This window comes from Podarcis erhardii (assembly GCF_964252035.2).
Source record: "Podarcis erhardii genome assembly, chromosome: 18".
NCBI lineage: Eukaryota > Metazoa > Chordata > Lepidosauria > Squamata > Lacertidae > Podarcis > Podarcis erhardii.
This window is the reverse complement of record NC_138516.1, coordinates 5,385,556-5,409,996: the sequence shown is the minus strand read 5'-3', so window position 1 is coordinate 5,409,996 and position 24,441 is coordinate 5,385,556. Positions and strand designations below refer to the sequence as shown.

At 48.0% G+C, this 24,441-nt stretch overlaps 1 protein-coding gene and 1 long non-coding RNA gene across 4 annotated transcripts in view; both read right to left on the bottom strand.

Annotated features, from left to right (window-relative positions):
- LOC309332990 (protein-lysine 6-oxidase-like) overlaps positions 1–19,022 on the bottom strand; it is a 285,922-nt gene extending 266,900 nt beyond the window's left edge. The window contains exons 1-7 of one of the 2 annotated variants that reach the window (XM_081846405.1): positions 18,753–19,022; positions 16,173–16,281; positions 12,518–12,655; positions 10,950–11,106; positions 8,912–9,007; positions 6,705–6,820; positions 5,314–5,840 (exon numbers count right to left, since the gene is read on the bottom strand). In XM_081846405.1, the coding sequence (XP_081702531.1) occupies positions 5,834–5,840; positions 6,705–6,820; positions 8,912–9,007; positions 10,950–11,106; positions 12,518–12,655; positions 16,173–16,281; positions 18,753–18,963 (834 nt within the window). In that variant the 5' untranslated portion in view covers positions 18,964–19,022 and the 3' untranslated portion in view covers positions 5,314–5,833. Of the gene's footprint in view, positions 1–5,291; positions 5,841–6,704; positions 6,821–8,911; positions 9,008–10,949; positions 11,107–12,517; positions 12,656–16,172; positions 16,282–18,752 lie in introns of those variants that run through there. The other variant, XM_081846404.1, reaches the window with a different exon arrangement.
- On the bottom strand, positions 7,160–7,498 carry LOC309333105. 2 transcript variants are annotated; one of them, XR_014152384.1, is made up of 2 exons: positions 7,296–7,498; positions 7,160–7,261 (listed from the first exon to the last, which is right to left on the bottom strand). It is a non-coding gene; the product is annotated as an uncharacterized lncRNA (long non-coding RNA). The 2 variants fall into 2 exon arrangements; XR_014152385.1 differs by having other exon boundaries at positions 7,160–7,253.
- Positions 19,023–24,441: the final 5,419 nt, after the last annotated feature.

Here is a 24,441-nt window from a genome sequence, read left to right as displayed (position 1 = left end):
CAGAGGACGAGATGGTGGGACACTGTTCTCAAAGCTACCAGCATGAGTTTGACCAAACTGCGGGAGGCAGTGGAAGACAGGAGTGCCTGGCGTGCCCTGGTCCAGGGGGTCACCAAGAGTTGGACATGACTAAGCGACTAAACAACAACAACCATGTCTGGTCTTCAACATGAAGTTTCAGATTGAGTGTAGCAATTTCGAAGAGACATTTTATTAACAAGCGAACACCCATTTATGTACAACATCCATCAACGAACTTAACCTTCTCTAACAGAACAAGCTAACCGACAGTCTGGCTCTTTAGAGTCTTTTCAGCTTAAAGATACAGTACTGTAGCTGTGCAACAGGAGAGGGGGAAAGGAATGGAAATGGGTTGTGATCTGGGTTCAAGGGAGAGTTGAGAAAAGCAAGGAGGGGTCAAGGAGAAAATGGGGTGCGAAGGTTGTTTTTTGTTGTTGTTGCAAAAATGGAGAGAGCAAGTTGGCATGGGAATGGGGTTGAAGAACATGTGCAGATGATGGCTCCATAATTGTCAAGGCTGGGTTCAGATGCATGTTGAGACAGAAGAAGGAGAGACTGTCAGTGCAACTGATTCTTTGTTCAAGAAAACAGCATACATCTCAGCACACTTCCAGCAGGTATTTCCGCTATAGGGCAGTTGCCAGGTTTCAGGACCTGGGCAGAGGAGGAATGGTGGAGACCGCCTGCCCCCATCTTGCCCCTTCCAGGGAGGAGGGAGAGGAAGACAGGATAGATTTACAACAGGGGTTTGAGGGAGGTCGCAGCTCAGAGGCAGGCGAGGGGAAAAGCTGCGAAATCATGGGGGGGGGCAGAAAAACAACACCCAGCTGACATGTTTTCATTGTGGATTAGTCGCTTAGTCATGTCCGACTCTTTGTGACTCCCTGGACCAGAGACATCAGGCACTCCTGTCTTCCACTGCCTCCCGCAGTTTGGTGAAACTCATGCTGGTAGCTTCGAGAACACTGTCCCACCATCTCGTCCTCTGTCGTCCCCTTCTCCTTGTGCCCTCCATCTTTCCCAGCATCAGGGTCTTTTCCAGGGAGTCTTCTCTTCTCGTGAGGTGGCCAAAGTATTGGAGCCTCAGCTTCAGGATCCGTCCTTCCAGTGAGCACTCAGGGCTGATTTCCTTCAGAATGGAGAGGTTTGATCTTCTTGCAGTCCATGGGACTCTCATGAGTCTCCTCCAGCACCAGAATTCAAAAGCATCCATTCTTTGGCGATCAGCCTTCTTTATGGTCCAGCTCTCACTTCCATACATCACTACTGGGGAAACCGTAGCTTTAACTAGACGGACCTTTGTCGGCAAGGTGATGCCTCTGCTTTTTGAGATGCTGTCTAGGTTTGTCATCGCTTTTCTCCCAAGAAGCAGGCGTCTCTTAATTTCGTGGCTGCTGTCACCATCTCCCGTGATCGTTAGAAAGCATTAGAAAGCTCTCCCAGAACCAGGCGAGCCTTGAAAGTAGGAGAGCAAAGAGCTCAAAGACACAGGGCATGTAGCAGCACCCGTAGAAGTGACGAATGTGGGAAAGACGGGTGGTGGAGATTCATGCGGGACAACACCATTATCCAAGAGGCTGGGTTCTATAGCCTCTCTCTGGAAAGATTGAAATAAAAAAGAATGGTAAGAAACTTTTCCTTGTCTTTATAATTCCCGAGCAACCAGCCACGAGCCACTGGCAGGATCCTGACAGGAAACTGCGGTCTCCTCCTTCTACCTCCATTAAGACGACTCCACTGCCAGATGTCTCCCAAGCAGCCTCCTACTGCATTGGGGCCTTCTACTCTCCCTTTGCCCCTACGCATCAGCCTGTGCGTCCTTGGAGACAGGGGGCGGGCAAGGGAAGAGAGGAAAGCTTGTTGTGGTAGGAGAGACAACCTCCTGGGATTCCTCTTCCCCTCCCTGTCCCCCCCTCCACTTCATTTTCCAAGTCTGAACTGCCTCCTGTCACCGAATCTCCCTGCTCACTCGATCCTGTTGCCCCTTCAGCATCTAATCCCTCCTCCCTGTCTTTCCCCTCTGGCCACTCCTCGGTGCCTCACCACCAACCCCTTGGGCTCTGAGCCTTCCTCCTCCTCCTCCTCTGGAGTTTCCCCTGGGGGTCCGCCAACTGGTGCCTCCCACCACTCATCGCCCGGCCATAACTGGGCAGAAGGTGAGAGGGTGCTTCGCAGTTGCAATGTGTGGGTGGAGGGCGGTGCAAGAGGTGGCCCCGGGGGGGGGGGCGTTGCGCCCAAGGAAAGGAGGAAGCATAGACAGGGCAGCAAAGGCAAAACGAGGGGTGGAAATTGGAGCTGCAAAATAGATGTGGTTTCAGAGCAGAGGCAGATTTAGGTGAGTGTTTGCTCACACTGTTGACGTACAACCAGGGCTGCCAGGAGTCAGCTTCACCTGTTGAACAGCAGCCTGAAGGGGCAGAAGGCAGAATGACTCCACTGGCTGCTGATCAGCCTTCTTGCTCCTGATGTGAACCAGCTAGCTCCAGCTTTCTTAAGCAGGGTTTCCGGCTTCACTCAGTTGCTGGAAACAACATTCGTCGTTCCTGGCTGGACCTTGGTGCTTCTTGGTTCTCGTGACCTTGGACCCCTGGCTTTCTGGACCCCTGGAACGACTGACTACATGAACTGAGATACTTCTGACCTAAGGACTGGACTGGATACAGACTTTGCCTTCAGGCAAGTAACACCCTTGAGACTTGGCTGGTTGGGCAGCGCGGGAATACAGCAGTCTACATCTTGGCGAATCTGCTTAAAAGTAGCTCAAAAACTTCCAATTTTGTTGTTGAGATTATGCAAAAGAAAAAACAAACAAACACAACAACGTGTCTGGGGTTTCACTTTTTGAGTGTCTCTACTGAAAGGTCCGTATAGTAAGAGCTATGGTTTTCCCAGTAGTGATGTATGGAAGTGAGAACTGGACCATAAAGAAGGCTGATCGCCGGAGAATGGATGCTTTTGAATTATGGTGTTGGAGGAGACTCTTGAGAGTCCCATGGACTGCAAGAAGATCAAACCTCTCCATTCTGAAGGAAATCAGCCCTGAGTGCTCACTGGAAGGACAGATCCTGAAGCTGAGGCTCCAATACTTTGGCCAACCTCATGAGAAGAGAAGACTCCCTGGAAAAGACCCTGATGTTGGGAAAGATGAGGGGCACAAGGAGAAGGGGACGACGGAGGACGAGATAGTGGGACAGTGTTCTCGAAGCTACGAACATGAGTTTGACCAAACTGCTGGAGGCAGTGGAAGACAGGAGTGCCTGGCGTGCTCTGGTCCAGGGGGTCACGAAGAGACGGACATGACTAAACGACTAAACAACAACAACACTGAAATTTGAAAGACCAAAGTCTGCCACAGTTCAGGGATAGGGCTGGGGAGGTGAAAAGCGAGTTTTGTAGTTGTGTGGGGTAGTAAGGCGAAGCTCTAGCGGGATTAACGGGAAGGTCAGAGGGATTGGCTACAGAGCAAGCAGGGCTGCAGCCCCTACTTGTTGTTTTTAAGTATTAAAGCACCATCAATGCACTTTGCACAGAAGCCCCCCATGGGCAGTGCCCTCACCCCTTTGCATCAAGAGCCACATTTGTGTTTTGCCAGGGGGAGACGCAAAAAAGGAAAGAGTGTTGTGAAGCTGGATAAAGGAGGGATGAAGGCGAGCTGGGAAAATGTGAGGACTTCCTTCTGCTGGGCCAAAGGACATTTGGCACTAGAGATGAATGAATCGGTCATAGAATCATAGAATCCTAGAGTTGGAAGAGACCACAAGGGCCATCGAGTCCAACCCCCTGCCAAGCAGGAAACACCATCAGAGCACTCCTGACATATAGTTGTCAAGCCTCTGCTTAAAGACCTCCAAAGAAGGAGACTCCACCACACTCCTTGGCAGCAAATTCCACTGTCAAACAGCTCTTACTGTCAGGAGGTTCTTCCTAATGTTTAGGTGGAATCTTCTTTCTTGTAGTTTGGATCCATTGTTCTGTGTACGCTTCTCTGGAGCAGCAGAAAACAACCTTTCTCCCTCCTCTATGTGACATCCTTTTATATATTTGAACATGGCTATCATATCACCCCTTAACCTCCTCTTTTCCAGGCTAAACATGCCCGGCTCCCTTAGCCGTTCCTCATAAGGCATCGTTTCCAGGCCTTTGACCATTTTGGTTGCCCTCCTCTGGACACGTTCCAGTTTGTCAGTGTCCTTCTTGAACTGTGGTGCCCAGAACTGGACACAGTACTCCAGGTGAGGTCTGACCAGAGCAGAATACAGTGGCACTATTACTTCCCTTGATCTAGATGCTATACTCCTATTGATGCAGCCCAGAATTGCATTGGCTTTTTTAGCTGCCACGTCACACTGTTGGCTCATGTCAATTTTGGTTCTCTTAGGTTTCTAATTTTTCCAATCACAAAACCAGTCCTCCACATTTCTGTGGCAATTTTCACTGAAGGGGAAAACAAACTCACTTCTCATGGGAATCTGCCAACTTTTGAGTGCCAATTTCTCCGGATACATCTTTGTATGCCGCCTCGCCTAATCGATGCACATTTCTTCCGAACAGGTAAATTTTTGTACGTATCGTTTGCTCGGAAGGCTGTGCCACAAAGCTCAGAGGAGCGTGGCTTTCGAAGGAGTTGTGTGCTTCCGTTCAGACGTGGCTCTGAGATGTGTCTATTGCGTGGTTTCTAATTCCATCCCTAGATGGCTGGTGGGGTGGCAGTTGCAGGTTTACACATTTGGGGCACACGGCTGCTGCACTCTCTATGCTGGCATCAATCCTGCTGCACCATTGAAATAACACAAGCCCCTCAGATTTATGGCAGGGAAAGGCTTAGAATTCATGGGTAGGCAAACTAAGGCCCAGGGGCCGGATCCAGCCCAATCGCCTTCTAAATCTGGCCCACAGACGGTCCGGGAATCAGAGTGTTTTTATATGAGTGTGTTTTTATTTGAAATGCATCTCTGGGTTATTTGTGGGGCATAGGAATTTGTTCATTTCCCCCCCCCCAAAAAAAATATAGTCCGGCCCCCCACAAGGTCTGAGGGACAGTGGACCGGCCCCCTGCTGAAAAAGTGTGCTGACCCCTGGAAGATGCTGGTGGTTTTTCTCGGAGGTTTTCTTACGAGCCGCAGAACTGTAGAGCTGGGACCTAGAAAATGACCTAGTGTAAATTTCTTTATCGTTGGGTACCATTCTGTGCAATGTGGGCATTCTCTGCCTTGGGAAAGGGGAGGTGGGTGGGTTCAGGCAGCCCCCTCCTCTTCTATACTCTCTCTCTGGGTAAGGGAAAGGTAAAGGGACCCCTGACCATTAGGTCCAGTTGTGGCCAACTCTGAGGTTGCGGCACTCATCTCGCTTTATTGGCCTAGGGAGCCGGTGTACAGCTTCCGGGTCATGTGGCCAGCATGACTAAGCCGCTTCTGGCGAACCAGAGCAGCACACGGAAACGCCGTTTACCTTCCTGCCAGAGTGATACCTATTTATCTACTTGCACTTTGACGTGCTTTCGAACTGCTAGGTTGGCAGGAGCAGGGGCCGAGCAACGGGAGCTCACCCCGTCGTGGGGATCCGAACTGCTGACCTTCTGATGGGCAAGTCCTAGGCTAGTGTCAATATATCAGCAGTCTCCCTAAAAGCGAATGCCTAATATTTAAAACTGGCGGCAGCTGGGACAGGATAAGAAGCGAGGGCCGGGCAAATTTTAAAACCCGTCTTGAGCCACAGAGTCTCCTTCGGTCCGGTGGGGTTGCAGAGATGGTTTGAAGCATTTGAGGGAAATGGGGTACGAAGCCGTCTCGCTCCAATGCAATCGGGTCGGCGTTTAGTTGCTGCAGAGGGTGGGAAAGGAAAGAAATAGCAGTTGAGTCATAACATCAATTCACGAACGTGTTTTTACTTTTCTTTAGAAAAAATTATTTATTTGGCTTCTCAGATTAAAACTTTACAGTCATATGTGAGAGCCAGTGTCGTGTAGTGGTTAAGAGCGATAGACTCGTAATCTGGGGAACCGGGTTCGGGTCTCCGCTCCTCCACATGCAGCTGCTGGGTGACCTTGGGCCAGTCACACTTCTCTGAAGTCTCTCAGCCCCACTCACCTCACAGAGTGTTTGTTGTGGGGGAGGAAGGGAAAGGAGAATGTTAGCTGCTTTGAGACTCCTTAAGGGGAGTGAAAGGTGGGATATCAAATCCAAAGTTAAAGTTAAATATATTGAACATACTACATAAAAACAAGATTCCAAGGAATCTCCTGTACTTCCCAAGTCCCCTTTGTGGGTCCTGCTGTTAATAATAATTGAGAAGAGAAGACTCCCTGGAAAAGACCCTGATGTTGGGAAAGATGGAGGGCACAAGGAGAAAGGGACGACAGAGGACGAGATGGTTGGACACTGTTCTCGAAGCTACCAGCATGAGTTTGACCAAACTGCGGGAGGCAGTGGAAGACAGGAGTGCCTGGCGTGCTCTGGTCCAGGGGGTCACAAAGAGTTGGACACGACTAAGCAACAACAACATTGCGGAAAGACATGGCTGCCTGGAGAGAAAAATGCTCTTTACGATGTGCTGACGACATCATTACAGGCCTCTCTTTTCACCTAACGGAGGCAGGGAAACTGTCCCTGTTCTGAAGGGGGGTTGGACTAGATGACTCTAGGGGACCCCGTCGAGTGCTACAAATCACTCTTCCGTCACGGTACCTGGTGATCTTGCAGTTCCTTGCGGTGGCATGCGTCCCTGTGTATATTACATCACACCTGGCAGCATTGTTTGTGAAGTCTGACTCGGGCACCAAGAAGTCTGGATTAACGGTCACCTTGAAAATGGGATAAGAACAATAATACAGTCAAGTTCCACTCTACTGTTTCCTCTCCTAAAATCAGGCGGTGTCCTTAACTGTTGCAAGCTCAAATCATAATAAGGCTTGTTTTTCCTCTTCTTCTTCACCAGGAAATACTTGTTACAAGAATTCTAGGCTCTCAAATATAATTTCCCCCCCCAACTTAATTTTTTATTAGTTTTCATCAAACATACAATCCAATACATTCATTGTATTAATACATCTCATACATAACATTAGCTCTGTTGAGCTTTGGACTTCCTTCCTCCCCTTCGGTAAGTATCATATATTTTCATTATGTCACGTATTTTATACATTTACAGTGGTGCCTCGCAAGACGAAATTAATCCTTTCTGCGAGTCTCTTCGTCTTGCGGTTTTTTCGTCTTGCGAAGCACGGCTATTAGTGGCTTAGCGGCTTAGCGGCTATTAACGGCTTAGCGGCTATTAACGGCTTAACGGCTTAGCGGCTATTAACGGCTTAGCGGCTTTAAGAAAAAGGAAACAAACTCGCAAGAACTCGCAAGACGTTTCGTCTTGCGAAGCAAGCCCATAGGGAAATTCGTCTTGCGGAACGACTCAAAAAAGGGAAAACTCTTTCGTCTTGCGCGTTTTTCGTCTTGCGAGGCATTCGTCTTGCGAGGCACCACTGTATCTATTTGATCACAAGCTGTTGAAGTTAATCAAATCCTGCCAGTGTCTTTAAAGATTTACAGTTGTCTCTTATATAATCCAAGTATTTACTCCAATTTTCATAAAACTTTTATTCATCCTGATCTTTTATTCTCCCCGATATTCTAGCCAGTTCCGCATAATTAATCATTTTGACCTGCCATTCAGTAATAGTTGGTATTGCTTCTGTTTTCCAATTCTGGGCTAACATAGTCCTTGCTGCTGTCGTGGCATACAGGAATAGGTTTTTATCTTTCTTTTTAACATCTTTTCCAACTAGTCCCAGTAGAAAGGCTTTGGGTTTTTTTTTTTTTTTAAAAAGTACACTTAAACATTTTTTTAAGCTCATTGTAAATTAATTCCCAGAAGCCTTTCACTTTACTGCAATTCCACCACATATGGCTCTCAAATAAAAAAAAAGGTAAAGGGACCCCTGGATGTTTAAGTCCAGTCAAAGGCGACTATGGGGTTGTGGCGCTCATCTCGCTTTCAGGACGAGGGAGCCGGCGTTTGTCAACAGACATATTTCTGAGTCACGCGGCCAGCAGGACTAAACCACTTCTGGCGCAATGGGACACCGTGACGGAAACCAGAGTGCACGGAATCGCCGTTTACCTTCCCGCCGGAATGGTACCTATTTATCTACTTGCACTGGCATGCTTTTGAAGTGCTAGGTTAGCAGGAGCTGGGATAGAGTAACATGAGCTCACCCCGTCGCACAGATTCGAACCGCTGACCTTCTGATTGGCAAGCCCAAGAGGCTCAGTGGTTTAGACCACAGCACCACCCACATCCCATCTATTATTATTATCATTAACAGCATGAACCTGTGAGATTGAGAAGGCGATTGGGCCGCATCCGGCCCACGGGCCTTAGATTGCCTACCGCTGCACAAGAGCCACATGCTTCCCTCCTGTGGTTTCTGTTGAGAGCTTTATCCTCCTTAAAAGGTAAAGGGACCCCTGACCGTTCGGTCCAGTCGCAGACGACTCTGGGGTTGTGGCGCTCATCTCACTTTACTGGCCGAGGGAGCCGGTGTTTGTCCGCAGACAGCTTCCAGGTTATGTGGCCAGCAGGACTAAGCTGCTTCTGGCAAACCAAAGCAGCGCATGGAAATGCTGTTTACCTTCCTGCTGCAGCGGTACCTATTTATCTACTTGCACAGGTGTGCTTTCGAACTGCTAGGTTGGCAGGAGCAGAGACCAAGCAATGGGAGTTCACTCCGTTGCGGAGATTCGAACCACCGACCTTCCGATCAGCAAGAGGCTCAGTGGTTTAGACCACAGTGCCACCCGCGTCCGTTATACTGGCAAGGCAAAATGCCCCTGTGTTCCTGGATGACCCCTTATGCCCACGCCCATTTCCCTGCCAGTTTGAGCTTTGCAGCCAACCATACCTTGAGGATATAATTCCCAGGGGGGACGTCTGTAATGTCGATCCACTGGCAGTCAATGTGAGCGTCATATGTGTCATAGCAGCCAGGACCCAGACCCTGAATGGAAGACAACATCACATGAAGAACAGAGGATCTGACGAACGGATTACAGTGGTGCCCCGCAAGACAAATGCCTCGCAAGACGGAAAACCCGCTAGACGAAAGGGTTTTCCGTTTTGGAGGCGCTTCGCAAAACGAATTTCCCTATGGGCTTGCTTCGCAAGACGAAATGTCTTGCAAGTTCCTGCGGGTTTCACCCCCCTTTCCCTAAGCCGCTAAGCCGCTTATCAGCTGATACGCTAAAAGCCGCTAAACCGCTAATAGCGCTAATCAGCTAAGCTGTCAATGGGCTTGCTTCGCAAGACGAAAAAAACGCTATACGAAGAGCCTCACGGAACGGATTAATTTCGTCTTGCGAGGCACCACTGTATTAAAAACGCATGAGGCAAATGGTGGAAGTCTTTTTTTAAAAAAACCACCACTTTATTTAAGGTAGATAAGGACAAGATGAAATTATACAGTTGAATATAAATATACCGGTAGATGGGAAACAGCTATGTATAGTGAATACTTATCTACTTTTAAAATTTTTCACCTATGATCCTTTTCTTTTACTTCTTTATTTTTTCTTTGTTCTTTTTTTCTTTTTTCTGATAGCTTATCTTTCATTTCACTCCTTTATTGTGAATAACATTTTACAGAGGTATAAATAACTGAAAAGAGACAAAGTATTCTCTAATTTTTTTCCTTGTTTATATGTATTTTTTCCCCTTTTGTATTTTCTTTTGTTGTAAATATGTATGTTTTCTAATTTATACTTAATAAAATTTAAAAATTATTTTTAAAAAGGAAGACAACATCACATTGCTCTGAGTATTTCTTTTGGACAGAATACTTCTCGGAACGTGGTTTGTACAGCCTTCTCCAACCAGCACCCCTTTCCATGAGGCTGTCTGGCTCCTTCTGCCTCCGTAATTTTAAGAGCTGCCACTAAAGCTTATGTTATTTATCACATTCATATCCCCCACATGAGCTCAAGGTGGAAATGGCCATAAAAACCTGTGAAAAATAAAAGATTGCTGCCTTGCCCTGTTGCTTCTAATATTGCATAGCTTTAGCTTTGATTGCCAGCTTTGATTTAAGTGGCCAAGTGGCTAATAATAATATTATTTTATTATTTATACCCTACCCATCTGGCTGGGTTTCCCCAGCCACTCTGGGAGGCTTCCAACAAAGTATTAAAACCCAGTAGTCTGTTAAACATTAAAAGCTTCCCTAAACAGAGCTGCCTTCAGATGTCTTCTAAAAGTCTGGTAGTTGTTTTTCTCTTTGACATCTGGTGGGAGGGTGTTCCACAGGGCGGGTGCCACCACCGAGAAGGCCCTCTGCTTGGTTCCCTGTAACATGGCTTCTTGCAGTGAGGGAACCGCCAGAAGGCCCTCGGCGCTGGACCTCAGTGTCTGGGCAGAACGATGGGGGTGGAGATGCTCCTTCAGGGATAAAGGGTTATATATAAAAGGATGTCACATAGAGGAGGGAGAAAGCTTGTTTTCTGCTGCTCCAGAGAAGCGGACACGGAGCAATGGTTCCAAACTACAAGAAAGAAGATTCCACCTAAACATTAGGAAGAACTTCCTGGCAGTAAGAGCTGTTCGACAGTGGGATTTGCTGCCAAGGAGTGTGGTGGAGTCTCCTTCTTTGGAGGTCTTTAAGCAGAGGCTTGACAACCATATGTCAGGAGTGCTCTGATGGTGTTTCCTGCTTGGCAGGGGGTTGGACTCGATGGCCCTTGTGGTCTCTTCCAACTCTAGGATTCTATGATTCTATGATTCTAAGGTCAGCACCAAGACTGGCAAGGAGAAAACTGCCCTGTCTGCGGATCAACAAGGGAACTGGCAGGGAAAGGCATGCAGTGTCCCCTGCAGAACAAAGGCAGAGGCTGGTAAAAAGGTGGGGGGGGGGGTCAACCCTGCTGTCCCTGCGTCTCTTCTCCCCTCACCTGAGTGTGAGCCGTGCAAGCGTATCGCCGCCGGACTCCCGCATCGCATGTCGTATCCTCCAGGCAGAAGCTGGCCTTGTGTCCTTCGGCAACCTTCTTGTGGTTGACGGCATCCAACAGGTCGTAGTTACTAAAGGCTTCCATGCTGTGATAATGGCTAAAAGACAAAGGTCCAGGTTCCTTATTAACATTTTTAATCTGCAGTGATAGAGGAAAGCTTTTCCACTCTCTGGTTTTTTTGTTTAAAATTTTTAAAAATACTTCTCAGGTTTGTTCATTTCACTGACTTTACAATCATCTTAAGATTTCGAAACATGACTTCCTTCCTCCTCTTTCTGCGGTTCCTTAAATTTGTTTTAAGCATCTTCTACATATTAGTTGGTCTCTAAGGTGCTACTGGACAGTTTTTAAATTTATTTCGACTGCGTCAGACCAACACGGCTACCTACCTGAATGCATATTCTAAATTAACTTATTTTGCTCATTTATTCATCTACTCCAACCATATAAAACTGCAGGTTATTACAATCATTCTGCCAATGTTCTTATCGGTTTACAAGCATTTCTGGAAAATCGGGACACTTGGAGTATGGGAATGTTGTGGATAGTAGGAGAGGATATGTTGATTAACTATTATCCTTCCTCACTCACACTAGTGAGCTGGTAGCCGAGCACATTCCCCTTTATATTACAGGAAACTAGTTGGTTGATTCGTTAGAATCTTTTAAATTAAGCAATCCAGTCTGGCTTATCCAAATTGGATTTGTTCCTGGTAAATCCCCTTTGTTTCATCTTAAAAAAGAATAAAGACACAACAGTCCTCCCTGAAAAGTAATAAGAAGTTTACTTACATTCAGTTCGCAGTATGATCCTGAAGGCAGGATTTAGCTTGTAGCTACAGAAGAGAGTGTGGGTTCATCTCATATGGGGATTGTGCCCATGTGCTGCTGGCTGAGAGCCAGCAGACAGCAACAGAACATCAAGATGGAATAAAGCGAAGAAAAGAAGAAAAGAAGGAGAAGGAGGAGAAGGAGAAGGTGGAGGGGAAGAAGAGGAAGAAAAGAAGAGAGGAGAAGGAGAAGAAAAGAAGAGGGGAGAAGGAGAAGAGGAAGAAAAGAGAGGAGAAGGAGAAGGAGAAGAGGAAGAAAAGAAGAGAGGAGAAGGAGAAGAGGAAGAGGAGGAACGAGGAGGAGGAAAGAGGAAGAAGAAGAAGGAGAGGAAGAAGAAGGAGAAGAGGCTGAGTAACCAGCCCTTTTATAGGGTCTGCCAGGGTCACGCCCATCTACCTGGTCACACGCAGGGGGAGAATGCTCCAGACCAGGTGTGACAAGAAGTCACCAGGAAGTGGACCAACATCCCCTTGTGTGTCCACTCTGGGCAAACAGGAAGTGTTGTGCTTGACTGCTTATGTTGCATCCTACATGGAGGGCATGCAGTCCCTGGGAAACGCGAGTGGGGATAGCTGTTGAGGTCCTACTTTTCAACATCCCTTTTGGATATCTGCTGGGGACGGAAATGCAGAAGAAAGAGTTTGGCCCCAGCTGACCACCTTGGCTTGGCTTACTCACTTGTGGCAGCTGTGCCACTCCCAAGCATGGTATGGTTTGACTGGGAGGAAGTCGGCCGTGCCTTGATTCTTCACCCTCTGCGGGAAGCGAAGAAGGACCCGGTAGCTGATGCTGCTCAGCCCTGGCTGGTAGGCAGATCTGCAGGAAAGAGAGGGAGAAGAGGCCATGGATGATGAAGGAGCCAAGTTAGATGCCAGTATCCTGCCCCAACAAGGATTCAAGGGACGCGGGTGGTGCTGTGGGTCAGCGGCGTAGCGTGGGTTGTCAGCACCCGGGGCAAGGCAAGTAATTTGCGCCCCCTAACCCAGGGCAAGGCAAGTAATTTGCGCCCCCTAACCCGGGGCAAGGCAAGTAATTTGCGCCCCCTAACCCAGGGCAAGGCAAGTAATTTGCGCCCCCTAACCCAGGGCAAGGCAAGTAATTTGCGCCCCCTAACCCGGGGCAAGGCAAGTAATTTGCACCCCTAACCCCTAATCTGCCGCCGCTGCCAGCTTCTTCTTGCTGCTGCCTGGGCTGGGGTATTTACGGTAAGGTAGCCACGGCGGCGGTGATGGTTAGGTAATAAAAAGTAATAAGAAGTTGAACCTGCAACCCTGGCGTTATCGGCACATTCCTCTAACCCAGGCATAGGCAAACTGGGCTCTCCAGATGTTTTGGGACTACAGCTCCCATCATCCCTAGCTAACAGGACCAGGGGTCAGGGATGATGGGAGCTGGAGTCCCAAAACATCTGGTGGGCCCACTTTGCCTATGCCTGCTCTAACCCACTGAGCTATCCAGGTGGTAGTGGTCCATCTAGACCAGTGCTGTCGACTCTGGCCGGCAGCTAGACCTTTTATATGCAAGGGAGATCTTCTCCTTCTGAGCTATGCTCTTCCCCAATGCAGACAGAAGTTCGGATGCCAGACTAGAAACTTTTCCACTGGCTGGGAATTCTCCACAGCTGGCAGGGGCAGTATTCTTGCGCTAGCATAACAAAGCTTCGAGAGCTCTAAAGAGAGCTGTTTTTGGAGTCTATTCAGGAGGGCGAGGGAAGGTGAGGAGGGAAAGAAGAGGCCATTCATGGACTGAGTGAGCAAACAAGCAAAGGCTTGACCCTTTGGCGTCCCCTGTCCTGGGAGAACAGCTTTGTTTGTTTGGGTGTTTACAGGAAACGGAGTCATTTCATTCTACCCTCCCCTCCCCACCAATATTTTTTTTTTTGCATTTTTCCAGCTGGAATCAACAAGCAGAAAAGGACCGTTTGCTGTTCCAGGGTGCTGCCCAATGGCTACAGGCGCATTAACCCTCACGCTGCCTTCCTTGCCCAACTGCAACACAACAGCCCTGCAGCGGTGGTTCGAATCCCCGTGATAGGTGAGCTCCTGTTGCTCGGTCCCTGCTCCTGCCAACCTAGCAGTTTGAAAGCACATCAAAGTGCAAGTAGATAAATAGGTACCGCTCCGCTGGGAAGGTAAACGGCGTTTCCGTGTGCTGCTCTGGTTCGCCAGAAGCGGTTTAGTCCTGCTGACCAAATGACCCGGAAGCTGTACGCCGGCTTCCTTGGCCAGTAAAGCGAGATGGGCACCGCAACCCCAGAGTTGTCTGCGACTGGACCTAATGGTTAGGGGTCCCTTTACCTTTACACCCCCAGATTCAAGCTGGTGGTGGGGAACTGGGATTGTACAGGCCATTGTTAAATCCTAGCATTCCTGGACCAGCCAAGGTCCTTTCTTCTTCTTCCTCTTCTTCTTCTTCTTCTTCTTCTTCTTCTTCTTATTAATAATAATAATTGAATTTATATACCCCCCTAGACCCAGAGGTCTCAGGGCGGTTCACAGAACAAAATCAAAATATAAAACCACAAAATATTCAATCAAAATAAAAACAACTACCCAAAACCTCACATTTTAAAAGGTTGTCAATCAAAAACCAAAGGCCTGGTTAAAAAGGAATGTTTTTGCTTGGCTTAGTCTAAAGGTGTGTAATGAAGGCACCAGGCAAACTTCCCTGGGGAGAGCATTCCACAGACGGGGAGCCACTGCAGAAAAGGCCCCGTTCTCATGTTGCCACCCTCTGGACCTCTCGAGGACGAAGCACATGAAGGAGGGCCTCGGAAGATGCTCTCAGGATCTGGGTAGGTCATAGCTGTCAACATTTCCCTTTTTAAAAGGGAAATTACCTTATTCCGAATAGGATTCCTCGCAAGAAAAGGGGAAAGTTGACAGCTATGGGGTAGCTTCATATGGAAAGAGGCGGCCATTGTACCGCTGTGAAAATTGTGTCGGATGCACTTTGGACAACTTTGACCTCAAGGAGGATGAAGTCTGCTTGAGTTTGGACAGTGACTCAACTCTAAACAACTAGGGAACTAAAATAAAAATCATAGAATTATAGAGTTGGTCGGGACATTGAGGGCCCAACCCCCTGAAATGATGGCATCTCAACTAAAGCATCAGTTGCAGATGGCCGGTAAAGGACCCCTGACCATTAGGTCCAGTCACGGACGACTCTGGGTTGCGGCACTCATCTCACTTTACTGACCGAGGGAGCCGGCGTACAGCTTCTGGGTCATGTGGCCAGCAGGACTGAGCCTCTTCTGGCGAACCAGAGCAGCGCACAGAAACGCCGTTTACCTTCCCGCTGGAGCGGTACCTAGTTATCTACTTGCACTTTGACGTGCTTTTGAACTGCTAAGTTGGCAAGAGCAGGGACTGAGCAATGGGAGCTCACCCCGTCACGGGGATTTGAACCGCCAACCAGTGGCGTAGCGTGGGGGGTGCAGGGGGTGCTGGCTGCACCAGGCGCAACATCTGGGGGGGGCGCGCTCGCCGCCTCCAGAGTCGCCAAAGAGCCTCGGGCACAGGCTGTAGCAAAGCCCCATGTCTCGCGGAACCGACGAGCTGTGCGCGCGTCCGGGCTGAAGGCGTCCAGCAGGCAGCGGCTCTCAGCGCTCGCCGCGGTCCCCGCGCGTCAGGGCCACGGAGGGCGCACCAGGCAGCCCCTCCTCACAGCCCCGCTGCCGCTGCTGCTGCTGCAGCTGCTGGGCCAGGTTGCATTTTCCTCGCCTCTCTGCCCTCCTCCTCCGGGCAAGCGGCGTCGTTTGGGCGGCAGCGCCAGTGGCAACTCGCCTCAGATCACCTGACACGGACCCGCCGCCGCCGCCGTGGCTACCTTGCCGTAAATACCCCAGCCCAGGCAGCAGCAAGAAGAAGCTGGCAGCGGCGGCAGGTTAGGGGTTAGGGGGCGCAAATTACTTGCCTAGCCCCGGGTGCTGACAACCCACGCTACGCCGCTGCCGCCAACCTTCTGATAAGCAAGCCCAAGGCTCTGTGGTTTAACCCACAGCGCCACCCGCATCCCGTTGACCAGATGGCTGGATAGCCTCTGCTAAAAAAAACCCTCCAAGGATGGAGAATCTACCACCTTCTGATGGAATTCCACTGTGGAAATCAACGCGCAAGGAATCGTAAACCTGCAAGATGAAAACAGACACTGGCTCTCCTGGTCCGGATTGCAAACAACCCCCCCCCTCTTGCAATGGTTCTTTGCCCATTTTTTAATAATAATAATAATAATAATAATAATAATAATAATAATAATTGCACTATGCAACCTCACTGGCTTCACCCAACGTGCACCCGAGACGTAAATGTGAAGGTACGTCCCTCCCTACCTTGCCAAGCAGTTCTCCTCCGCGGCACATTTCAAGGCATACAGCTGGACTCTTTGGATATAGGTGCCTGCTTCGATGAAGTACGGATCGGGAATTAAATCCGGGAGCCCTAGGAGGGAGAAGGAGAGACTGGAAGGTCAGGAAAACTCATTCACCCCCTAAGCAGAGCAAGCAGCTCAGATTTGGGCTCTGTTGAGTATTGGGAGTAAAATAAATAATAGTAATAATAAGAATAATAATAATAAGAATAATAATAATAATTTCAACATACACCGCCCTATACCCAGAGGTCTCAGGGCAGTTTACAACAAGACCACAACATATAAAATCAAACAAAGAGCAGTAACCCCACCCTCCAAAAGCCACATTCTAAAAGGGATGTTGGATGTCAAGATCAACCAAAGGCCTGGTTAAAAAGGAATGTTTTTGCTTGGCGTCTAAAGGTGCATAATGATGGTGCCAGGCAAACTTCCCTGGGGATGTAGGAATCTCAGCGAAAGAACCCCTGCTTAAAAACTTACAAGGAAGAAGAGCCCACAACCTCCCGAGGGAGACCGTCCCGCTGCCAAACAACTCTTAACCTTCAGAAAGTTGTTCCTGGTGTTTTAGTCTCCTTTCTTGTAATTTGAAGCCATCTAAACAAGTTAGATTTATTGCCCTTTACCATAAAGTCCCAGGGCAGGTTACAACAATGAAGAACTATCTATCTATTATCTATCTATCTATCTATCTATCTATCTATCTATCTATCTATCATCTATCTATCATCTATCTATCTATCTATCTATCTATCTATCAATCATCTATCTATCTATCTATCTATCTATCTATCTATCTATCTATCTATCATCTATCTATCTATCTATCTATCTATCTATATCATCTATCTATATCTATCATCTATCTCTATCTATCATCTATCTATCTATCTATCTATCTATCTATCTATCTATCTATCTATCATCTATCTATCTACAACCATTAACTTTTTTTCCTTGCAAACATTTTTATTTGTCTTTACAAATACAAAGTTATAATAATCCAAATATATATCCATATGCGGGTGGCTCTGTGGGTTAAACCACAGAGCCTAGGACTTGCTGATCAGAAGGTTGGTGGTTCAAATCCCCGTGATGACGGGGTGAGCTCCCGTTGCTCGGTCCCTGCTCCTGCCCACCTAGCAGTTTGAAAGCACATCAAAGTGCAAGCAGCGGGAAGGTAAACGGCGTTTCCGTGCGCTGCTCTGGTTCGCCAGAAGCGGCTTAGTCCTGCTGGCCACATGACCTGGAAGCTGTACGCCGGCTCCCTCGGCCAATAAAGCGAGATGAACAGCGCAACCCCAGAGTCAGCCATGACTGGACCTAATGGTCAGGGGTCCCTTTATCTTTACCTTTATATCCATATGCAGAGATTCCTCCAAATCCCGGGACTTCCCCTCCTCCCCCTTCCATGGAGTCTCAGTTTGAACATTTACAACCGCATATTCTTCCATACTCTAACTTTTATATCAATCTGTATTGTCCATGGTATGTGTTACTCTACAAGAGAAAATTCTGCAAGCTGCAACCATTAAACCCAGTCCCATTCCAGGCATGTCCAACAGGTAGATCGCGATCTACCGGTAGATCACTGGACGTCTCTGGTAGATCACTGGTAGATTATTGGCTCCCTCCAAAGGAACTCAACCACTTTGTCTCCCCTAAAAAAAAAGCTAAACAACTTTGCCCTGAACCCCAAAAAACAGGCCTTCCTCCTTCCTAAAAAAAGTTCATCAACTTTGAACCCCCCAAAAGGGGGTAGATCACTGGCCACTCTCTTGGGAGTTGGCCACCCCTACAAACAATATATAACACCCCCAAATATCTGAAGGGCTGTGACATGGAAAATCAGATAATTACAAGAAAAGTGCCAGCCATTTCATTAAAAACAGCCAGTTCCCTAAAGATTTACAAGCTGACATCCGAAAGCAGTTTACAACATGGTGGCATATGTAAAACAGTTATATATATCTAAAACAATTGTATTTTTTTTAAATAAAGCAATGAAAAGTGATAAATATAAGAAAACAACAGTGGCACGTACGTACAATCAACTCAGGTCCCAGATGTGCAGGCAGCTGTGCCAGCACTTCGGGCCACTTAGCCTAGTGTTGTCTGCACTGACTGGCAGCATCTAGAGCAACTCTCTAGAGTTTCCCAGGCAGGCAGCATGTCCCAGCCCTACACGGAGATTCCTTTGGGGAACTTCCTGGGGCAAAGCAGGTGCTCTCTCACTCCTCTCTGCCCCCCCTCCCATGCCATAGCCAGCCTGAGACACTTAACCTCAAGGCCCTGAGTTTGAGTCTCACTTTGGGTGAAAAATTCCTGCTGGACTAAACGGTCCTCTATGCCCCATCACCAGTGGCATAGCGTGGGTTGTCAGCATCCGGGGCAAGGCAAGTAATTTGTGCCCCCTAACCCGTGGACTTGCGCCCCCTAACCCTAACCCCCAGATGTTGCGCCCAGTGCGGCCGCCCCCCCTGCACCCCCCACGCTACGCCACTGCTCATCACACCCCCCCAATACTCCCCAACCAGCTCACCATGATGAAAGAATCGGGTCCCATAGCCCGGCCTCCTGTTGGGGGTGCTTGCCGTCGAGGGGCGCTGCCTGGCGCCGGGATAGACATCGTAGAAGATGCTGTTCCACCGCTGAAAGGGGTTTCGCGGGTCGTCCCTGGTCGAGGCGCTGAAGGGCGTCTGGGATCCCTCTTCCTCGGGGACGGGGTCCCCCTGAATCTCGTTGCCCCCCATCTGAGGCCAGCTACCAGCCGGGCCGCTCCCTCGAGCTGCCCCGGGGGTGACCTGCTGCTGCTGCTCCAGGCTTGGGGAAGGGGTACCGGGAGCCGAGTCATTGCGCCCTCGGGGACCCCTGTCCGCGCCGGAGGGCGCATCTCCCCGGCTGGCCTCGACGGCGCGGACCCCCATCCCGGAGCCTTCTTCCCCCCAACCGGGGAAGCCGCCCCGGGTGGCCTGGAGGGCGACGGGTCCTGCCCGCGGGACGCGCCCGGGAGCCGCGGTCCGGAGCGCTCCCCCGGGGGGGCGCGCGGCGATGCTGAGGTAGAGGCTCTGGGGCTGGTGGTCGCCGGCGGGACCCCGACGGGGCGGCCGCAAGCGGGCGGCGCTGTTGAAGAGGCTGAAGAGCCTCCCTCCGCTCTCCCAGCGGATCTGCTGCCTCCAGGGATGCTGGCCGGCCGCGCCGTCGGGGCGCACAGCCAACAGCAGCAAGGGCAGGAGCATCAGGCACGACAGCGCCGTCGAGGGGCGCCCTTCCGCGGCCATGGCGAGCGCACCGAGCCAGCCAAGCCTCGAATGGGGTCCCGGGGTTGCGGGGAGAAGGTGGAGGCGCCAGCCACCGCCCCACCCGACGGCTCCCCACCCACTTTTCCCAGGCAGGCGTCCAACCGGAGGAGCCGAGGGAGGCGCACCATGGAGAGCGCCCTGCCCGCGGGCTCGCCTCCTCCTCCTCCTCCTTTTCACTCGACAATAAGGTTGATCCTTATAATTTACCAGCTCGCAGATGGAGACTCAGTTTCAATCACAGAGCAGAAGCCAATTATGGATCAGGGCCCTGTTTTGATGTATTCACCTTCATCAGTTAACTTTTAAAGGGTTGTGTAAGTTTGAAGACTTTCTTTTATATATATATTGTTGTTGTTGTTTAGTTGTGTCCGACTCTTCGTGACCCCCTGGACCAGAGCACGCCAGGCACTCCTGTCTTCCACTGCCTCCCGCGGTTTGGTCAAACTCATGTTCGTAGCTTCAAGAACACTGTCCCACCATCTCGTCCCCTTCTCCTTGTGCCCTCCATCTTTCCCAACATCAGGGTCTTTTCCAGGGAGTCTTCTCTTCTCAAGAGGTGGCCAAAGTCTTGGAGCCTCAGCTTCAGGATCTGTCCTTCCAGTGAGCACTCAGGGCTGATTTCCTTCAGAATGGAGAGGCTTGATCTTCTTGCAGTCCAGGGGACTCTCAAGAGTCTCCTCCAGCACCAGAATTCAAAAGCATCCATTCTTCAGCAATCAGCCTTCTTGATGGTCCAGCTCTCACTTCTATACATCACTACTGGGAAAACCATGGCTTTAACTATACGGACCTTTGTTGGCAAGGTGATGTCTCTGCTTTTTAAGACGCTGTCTAGGTTTGCCATCGCCTTTCTACCAAGGAGCAGGCGTCTTTTAATTTCGTGACTGCTGTCACCATCTGCAGTGATCATGGAGCCCAAGAAAGTAAAATCTCTCACTGCCTCCATTTCTAATTTTTATTAGTTTTCCAATATACATTTAAACACAATTTAACATCCAAATCTCCTAATTACTTATTTGGGCTTCCACCAGCATGTCTGACAATTCTCCGTATTATCACATCTTCTCACATTTCTCAATTTAATATTGCACTTTATCATTATTAGACTTATCATAGTTTTTAAGCAATATTTCTATCAGTACTTCTCACAGAGCTTCTTGGAAACTTACAAACGTTAACTGTTCATCACATATATTTTTAATATATTCTGGAAATTTATTCCAGTCCTCAGTGAATCTCTGGTCTCGTTGGTTTCGAATCTTCCCTGTAAGTTTGAAGACTTTCGGATAAATATATCCTGTTATTTTCTACGTTTCTCAGGGATAACAAGTATGGGTAGATCAACGTGTACCTTCAGCTTTTCTGTGCATTATTGTCGAGTGAAAAACAGAAAATCCAACAGAGATTACAGACTCAAACTCATAAAGATATGTATAACACAATAACACAATAATTCGTTGCAAAGATTTTCTCTTTTTCTCTTGTAATCTGTACTTGAGTTTGTAATTCTTGTCAGAATACAGACTTTTGAATGGATTAGTTTTTGTTACTGTTGACTGCTGACATGTGTGTAGAGACCACTCCCACTATTGAAACTTACATTGGCCTGAGTTCTTGGTGTGCTTTTTTCTTGGTATATTTAATAACAAGAACTCCAACTTATTTAATGTGCCAAGCCCTGGCATTCAAGCAGGGTCACGGCCTGGTAAATTTCCTTTCCATTGCCAGTGTCGTCTCCCGGTGGAAAAACGTTGGCAAACTCTGATGAGGAAGTGGAGCCCAAATGCTGCTTTCTGGACTCCGGCTAAATAAAGACTCCAGTCAATATTTGGCTTGAGCCCCTCAAGGAAACAGCTCATCATTCCCCTCCGTATTATTATTATTATTTTTGCCCCTGTTCTCCACGCTCCCCACCGATTCCTCCCCAAAGAATGTGCCGTGCACAAGGAGCCCAGTGAGTTGACGCAGGAACGCACGCCCCGGGCTAATATTTGGTGTCGCCGGACAAACCTAAATTTGTTGATGGTGGGAAGGCCAGGAAACCGAGACGTTTGTGGCTTGACATTGTGTCTGGAAGAAACCTCCTTTGTGCGGAAGGGAGTGATTGAAAAGGAACTCACATGTGTCTTGTCCTAAGAATTCTAAGGCCTCAAATATCAAATAAATTTTCATATAATTTACAAGGCAAACACATACCTAAGTATATAAACCACATGTCCGAAATATAGTACAGGAGAGCATGAGATAATCAGATCCCCTGTAATAGTGTACATATGAACTTTGACAATTCTAGGTTATATTTTAGTGATCAAGATTTAATATATATATTTTTAACTGCCGCTATATCTGAATTGTCTCTGCTATACCCAAATGCAATTCAATGTATTCCTGTTGTGTTTTATGATTTTCCTGATATTGTAAGTGAGCCGGAACTGGTCTGTGACTGTAATAATAAAATTCATTCGTACGTATGAACTTTGATTGGCTTGTCCCTATGGTTTGAGTGATGCCATTGTTCTATTATATATTCTCTACTAACTACTAGCTGCCCACCCGACGAGGTGCCCGGCCTATCGCCGCCGCCTCGTGCCCCTCTGTGCCCTTCTCTGCCCTGCCTGCGCACCTCGAAGGGTAGCCCAGAGCGCACTGCCTCCCCCAAGTCGACAACTCTGGGCAATCGGGGGGTGGGCGCGGATTTTTGCACCCGGGTGCCGCATATGCTTAAGACTGCCCTGATCAAGGGTTTCGAAACCAAGCCTGATGAGGAACGGTTGAAGGAGCTGGGCATGTTTGAAACAAGATTTGGAATACTTTATGGGCCCCACCCTTAACTGTGGAAATCTGGCAGACCTGTTAAGAAGGAATATGACCATCGTTGGGTTGGAGCCCCCCCGAGAATTGCTTTTTAGTACCAAAGATTATCAAGAAGATCGGCAGATGGGACATGAAGAAGAGTTAAGAGCCTCGGATTTAAGATCTCCAGGTTGATGGACTGTTGGAGGTTGATGGAACTGTTGGTAGGGGCCGAGACCGGGGAGGGGAGATGGTGGAAGAAAATTGGGAATTTAAAGTGTATATATCAAGATTTTTTTAAAAAAATTTTTTTTAATTTTAATGAGAGATGGAAAAATCGTGGAATAAGAAAGTTCAAATATATCAGTTTTAATGAGAAATAAGATTAAATAAAGTAAAAATGGATGGATAATTGGTGAAAGAGAGAATGAAAAATTACAGTATATTAAGATAAATTATTAAGATAAAAACAAAGATGAAGGATTTGCTGAAATACCTATCTGAACCAGAATACAAAGAGGGGAGGTGTGAGGAGGTCAAGGAAAAAAAGAAAGAAAAATATGTAAAGGTTTGACTTGTTCTTTTTTCTTTTTGATTGTATGTATTTTTAACTCCCCCCCTTTTTTATCTGTTTTTGCTTTTTTACTTTTTATTGGATGTGACTCGCTTTTATGTACTGTTTTGTTTTCTTTTTTGTTTCTTTTTGTAACCTTTAAAATTTGAATAAATATTATTTTTTTAAAAAAGGAGCTGGGGATGATTAGCCTGGAAAAGAGGAGACTGAGGGGAGATAGGACAGTATTAACCCCTCCATGCGTTCATGAGACTTAAGCAGGTTGGTTCTATCAGGCTAAATATTTCATATTTCACTGCTTGTGTAAGGAAGTCTGGCTTCATCGGGGCGCAAGAAGAAACGTACCTATTGCACCTGTTCTAATTACACTGAAATGTAGGGAATTATGATGCCTTTGTTACGGAACAGTCAGCAGCGGCCCCCCGGGTCTCCGATTTCAGCAGCGCCAAAATTCAGTGGTACTCTGCCTCTCAACTTCCATTATGCATCGCTTTTCCAGAGTTTTTCCCAGAGGAAAAGTGACTTGAAGTTCACAGCGTGTTATTCTTCGAAGGACAACTACTTGAAAATGATTTACAGATGGTATTTAATGCCAAGTAGGCTTGCTAAGGGGACGCGGGTGGCACTGTGGGTTAAACCACAGAGCCTTGGACTTGCCGACCAGAAGGTCGGCGGTTCGAATCCCCGTGACGGGGTGAGCTCCCGTTGCTCGGTCCCTGCTCCTGCCCACCTAGCAGTTTGAAAGCACTTCAAAGTGCAAGTAGATAAATAGGTACCACTCTGGAGGGAAGGTAAACGGTGTTTCCGTGCGCTGCTCTGGTTCGCCAGAAGCGGCTTAGTCCTGCTGGCCACGTGACCTGGAAGTTGTACGCCGGCTTCCTCGGCCAGTAAAGCGAGATGGGCACCGCAACCCCAGAGTCGTCCACGACTGGACCTAATGGTCAGGGGTCCCTTTACCTTTACCTAGGCTTGCTAAGATATATAAAACTGAATCAGATAAGTGCTGGAGATGCAAAGAGGCTGAGGGAACTTTATTTCATATGTGGTGGACCTGTAAAAGGTTAAAATGATCCATAATGAATTGAAAAAAATGTTTAAAAGTACTTTCCCCAAAAACCCAGAGTCCTTTCTGTTGGGAATAATTCAGACAGAAATTCCCAGGTGTCAAAAAAGGTTATTTATGTATGCTACTACTGCAGCCTGTGTTTTGTTAGCCCAAAAATGGAAAACGAGTGAGGTCCCAACCAAAGAAGAATGGCAACTTAAACAGATGGAATAATCGCAGCTTGCGGACTTAACATATAGAATGAGAGAAGAAGAAGAACATACGTTTAGAGAAGATTGGAAAACATTTATTGAATGTATGGGAAATAACTGGGTACAGCTGAAAACGCTGGCAGCATTAAGATAAATTCAACAGTGTAAATAAGTTTTGATGGATGCCGTAATGGAATACTGAATGGTATAGCTTTTGTAAAATATGCAGGGATTTATGGATATGAAAAATGAACCATGGAAAGAGAAGAAGGGAAGTCATCGATACCTTAAGGATGTAAAAATGA